Raw genomic sequence first — 4,000 nt, 5'->3', positions numbered from 1 at the left:
GCATTGTGATTCTCGTTTATCACAATACAGTAATCCAATCTTTCATAGACATATTCACGTTTAAACTCAATAAATATAACTTTGTTTAACTACCACCACGAGTGCCATCTATTATTGCCTTGTTTATCTAAAAGTGCACTTTGCCTTGTTTTAAATCTAGCCAAAAAGCCATGTGTTGACTGTGAAACAGTAGACTTTAATTATATGCATTTATTGTCTAATTACTAAATTTCCGTGCCAATCCATGTTATTTTTTATCGCAAATAATGCGCTGCCACTTTAATTCAGCGCGTGCAGCACAGCAGATTTCAACACGATTTCGATTAATTGCACAGCCCTACTTAAAATCTTATACTAAATAGAAAAAAAAGTAAATATTTTTTTTAAATAAAATGTATTATACAAAAGGTAAAATGTGTACAAATATACACATATATTTAATGGTTAATTACAATTATATATATATTTTTTATCATTGCTATTCTTATATGATTTATTTCTATCCAAACTTTCTTTAGTGGGGTCGCTGAACAATGCATTTTACATTCAACAAGTGGTGCTGCTGCTGTGTTGGTGTATATTTCACAACTAAACTTTGTACCACTACGCTCTCTTCAAACCTTAATTAGGCTGAGATCTGGACAAAAAAAAAAGCTTTAGCTTTAGCTGGTAGCTTTATTGTACAGCATTGTTCAGGTTTTTGTGGGCACAGATACAGAGCAGAGCCCTTGGAGTCACTGGGTGTATCCTCCATATTTTTTATTTCATAAATGACACACAAATGGATTTCCTTTAACATTTTCTTTCTGAGCACTCGACCATTTCTGCATGACCTCTGTTGCCAGCGCGGCTGCATATTTAATGAATATCAATGTAAATCGATAGAAAGCTCGCTCCTCCCTGCCCTTCTGTCTCAGCGTTCCGCTGGCAGAAATGTCAAGGTTCCTCTTCTGCCCTTGTCATGAAAATGACTAGTGTGATCATCTCTTTGAGTCGTCGTGTTTGAATATGTTCCATATAGCCAAAGCAAAATATATTACCAAAAGCAAAATATATAATTTTTCATTTAGTTTCATGTATTATATATATATATATATTTCTTAATACAAAATATATATACATTTATAAACATACACATTTTTAAAATGAATAAAACATTTTTGTTTATATATATATATATATATATATGCATATAATTTACACATTTTAAAATAAAATATATAAAAATATGTAATTATATACAATGAAAAATATGTACAAAGTAATGTACAATTTTGTATTATTATTTTTTTTAATTCTTAACCCTTTTTGATAGGTTTTGGTTTTGATAGGTTAGGTAAATTGAAACAATGGTGATCCACAAATTTTATATTTATATTAGGGCTGCACGATTAATCGAATGCGATTGTCATGCGCATTTTGTTAGTAATGCCGGTTCTGTAATCAGCAAGAAATCATCATCACGTGCTTTCAGATGGAGCAGAATTTACTACACATAGCCGTAGTTCACTGACAAGCTACGCAAAAAAATCGCTTCTGAATTCTGAAATCGAAGAAATCGTTCGCGATGACAGCTGTTTGCGTAGCTTCTCAGTGAACTACGGCTCTGTGAAGATAATGCTGCTCCATCTCATAACAATCGCAGCTTCTGTCGAATCGGGATCTCGATTCCATTTCGATTTATCGTGCAACCCTAATTTATATTATAAGTATCATTCCAACCTGTCAAATATGGCTCCTACTCCGGCGCTGTGGGCGCTGTTCCGGTGCACATGCAATCCTGTGGCCAACAGTATCCCATCTTTCACTGATATTGAACGGTGTGAAAATGACGCAATGAGGAGCTCATTCCATCCTGAGAGAGACAGACGAAATCATGATAAAACATTCCACACAGTAAGAGTGAATTAAGCAAGTATCTGAGTGACAGAGCTCCTTTAACTAGTCTGCCTAGCAACTACCCCAACTACCCTCATTTCCCCAGAGTTGAGCTTGGGAAAAGCTGAGATGCTTTCATCTGTGAGACAGCAGAACTAAAGGGGTTATTTTTAGAAAACCTGAGAGCTCAGAAAGAGATCGAGAGAAGACCCTCTCAACATGCTCTTCAGCTTATTCTGAGAAGATAACCATGACTCGCTAATACACTGGGCCATAAAGGAAATTAAAAGCAAAGCAGTTTATTTGTAGAATGGTGGTCTACAGAGCATCTATTTGTCTTACTCATACTTTGTCAACTTCTTAGAAACTGACTCATAAATCTGACTATTCTGAAACCTTACGCCACAACAACCACGTCACCTTTCCCCACCATTTTCAAAACCATATTAACCCAACCAGATAGCATTTTTGGGGATCAAAGGTACAGTCGTGGTCAGAATTATTGGCACCCTTGGTAAATATGATCAAAGAAGGCTGTGAAAATAAATCTGCATTGTTAATCATTTTGATCTTTTATTTAAAAAAAATGCACAAATATCTAACCTTTCATTGAACTAAATGCTCATATATATATATATATATATATATACAGTCGTGGTCAGAATTATTGGCACACTTGGTAAATATGGGTTCTGGAGAGATTCTGGATGAAGGAATTGTCTCTGATCTCTTGTCAGGTGCTCTCTAACCTCATCAGGCATTGTAGGAGAAAACTCAGAGCTATTATTACGCCAAATGGAGGTTTCAAAAAGCATTGAATAAAAGGGTGCCGTTAATTGTGTCCAATGTGTATTAGAGAAAAACATTTATGTCATAATGATATTTCCCCACATTTTAAATTCTTATTCTCCAATGAAAGGTAAGATTTATGTGAATTAAAAAAAAAAAAAAGATCAAAAATGATTAACAATGCAGATTTATTTTCACAGCCTTCTTTAAGTGGCTTTAAGAAAAGAGCTAGAGCAGTGAAAATTCCCATTTCCACCATCAGGGCAATAATTAAGAATTTCCAATCAACAGAAAATGTTACAAATCTGCCTGGAAGAGGACGTGTGTCTATATCGTCCTAATGCACGGTGAGGAGGAGAGTTTGAGTGGCTAAAGACTCTCCAAGGAGTCTCAGGGGCAGAAAACCTTTAAAAAAAAACAGCACCTACACCACATGTTGTTTGGGAGGGTTTCAAGAAAAAAAATCAAGAAAAGAAAATGCTCTCATCCAAAAACAATCCCCAGCATATTCTGTTGTCAGACACGACTGGAACTTCAAATGGGACTGGCTTCTATGGTCAGATGTAACTAAAAAAATTGCTTTTTAGCAACAAACACTCAAGATGGGTTTGGTGCACACAGGGATAAAAAGTACCCCATGTGTACAATGAAATATACTGCTGTATTTTTAATGTTGTGGGCCTATATTTCTGCTGGAGGTCCTGGACATCTTGTTTAGATACATGGCATCTTTGATTCTATTAAATACCAACAGATAAAAAATCAAAAAGTGACTGACTCCTGAAATCTTATAATGGGCCATGTTTGAATCTTCCAGTCATACAATAATCCAAACACAAACCTTAAAAACAACACAAAAATGGGTCACTGGGCACAAAACCAAGCTTCTGCTATGGCCATGCCAGTTCCCTGAGCTGAACCCTATAGAAAATGAGTGTGGTGAACTGAAGAGGAGAAGCTGGGAATCTGAAGGGCCTGGAGAGATTCTGGATGAAGGAATTGTCTCTGATCTCTTGTCAGGTGCTCTCTAACCTCATCAGGCATTATAGGAGAAAACTCAGAGCTGTTATTATGCCAAATGGAGGTTTCAAAAAGCATTGAATAAAAGGGTGCCGTTAATTGTGTCCAATGTGTATTAGAGAAAAACATTTGTCAATGATATTTCCCCCATGTTAAATTCTTATTCTCCAATGAAAGGTTAGATTTATGTGAATTTTTAAAATAAAAGATCAAAATGATTAACAATGCAGATTTATTTTCACAGCCTTCTTTGATCATATTTACCAAGGGTGCCAACAATTATGACCACGACTGTATATATATATATATATAT

General features: G+C 35.4%; 1 protein-coding gene across 1 annotated transcript in view; it reads right to left on the bottom strand.

Annotated features, from left to right (window-relative positions):
• Window positions 1–4,000, bottom strand: part of LOC107741962 (retinoic acid receptor RXR-alpha-A-like) — a 185,282-nt gene that overhangs the window by 7,576 nt on the left and 173,706 nt on the right. Inside the window, exon 7 of the mRNA XM_016554783.1 lies at window positions 1,723–1,855. Coding sequence (XP_016410269.1) covers window positions 1,723–1,855 — 133 coding nt within the window. The remainder of the gene's footprint in view (window positions 1–1,722; window positions 1,856–4,000) is intronic.

Source organism: Sinocyclocheilus rhinocerous, unplaced genomic scaffold (assembly GCF_001515625.1).
Source record: "Sinocyclocheilus rhinocerous isolate Xijiao unplaced genomic scaffold, SAMN03320098_v1.1 scaffold826, whole genome shotgun sequence".
NCBI classification, from domain to species: domain Eukaryota; kingdom Metazoa; phylum Chordata; class Actinopteri; order Cypriniformes; family Cyprinidae; genus Sinocyclocheilus; species Sinocyclocheilus rhinocerous.
Note: the sequence above shows the minus strand (reverse complement) of the source record. Positions and strands in the feature narration are given on the sequence as shown.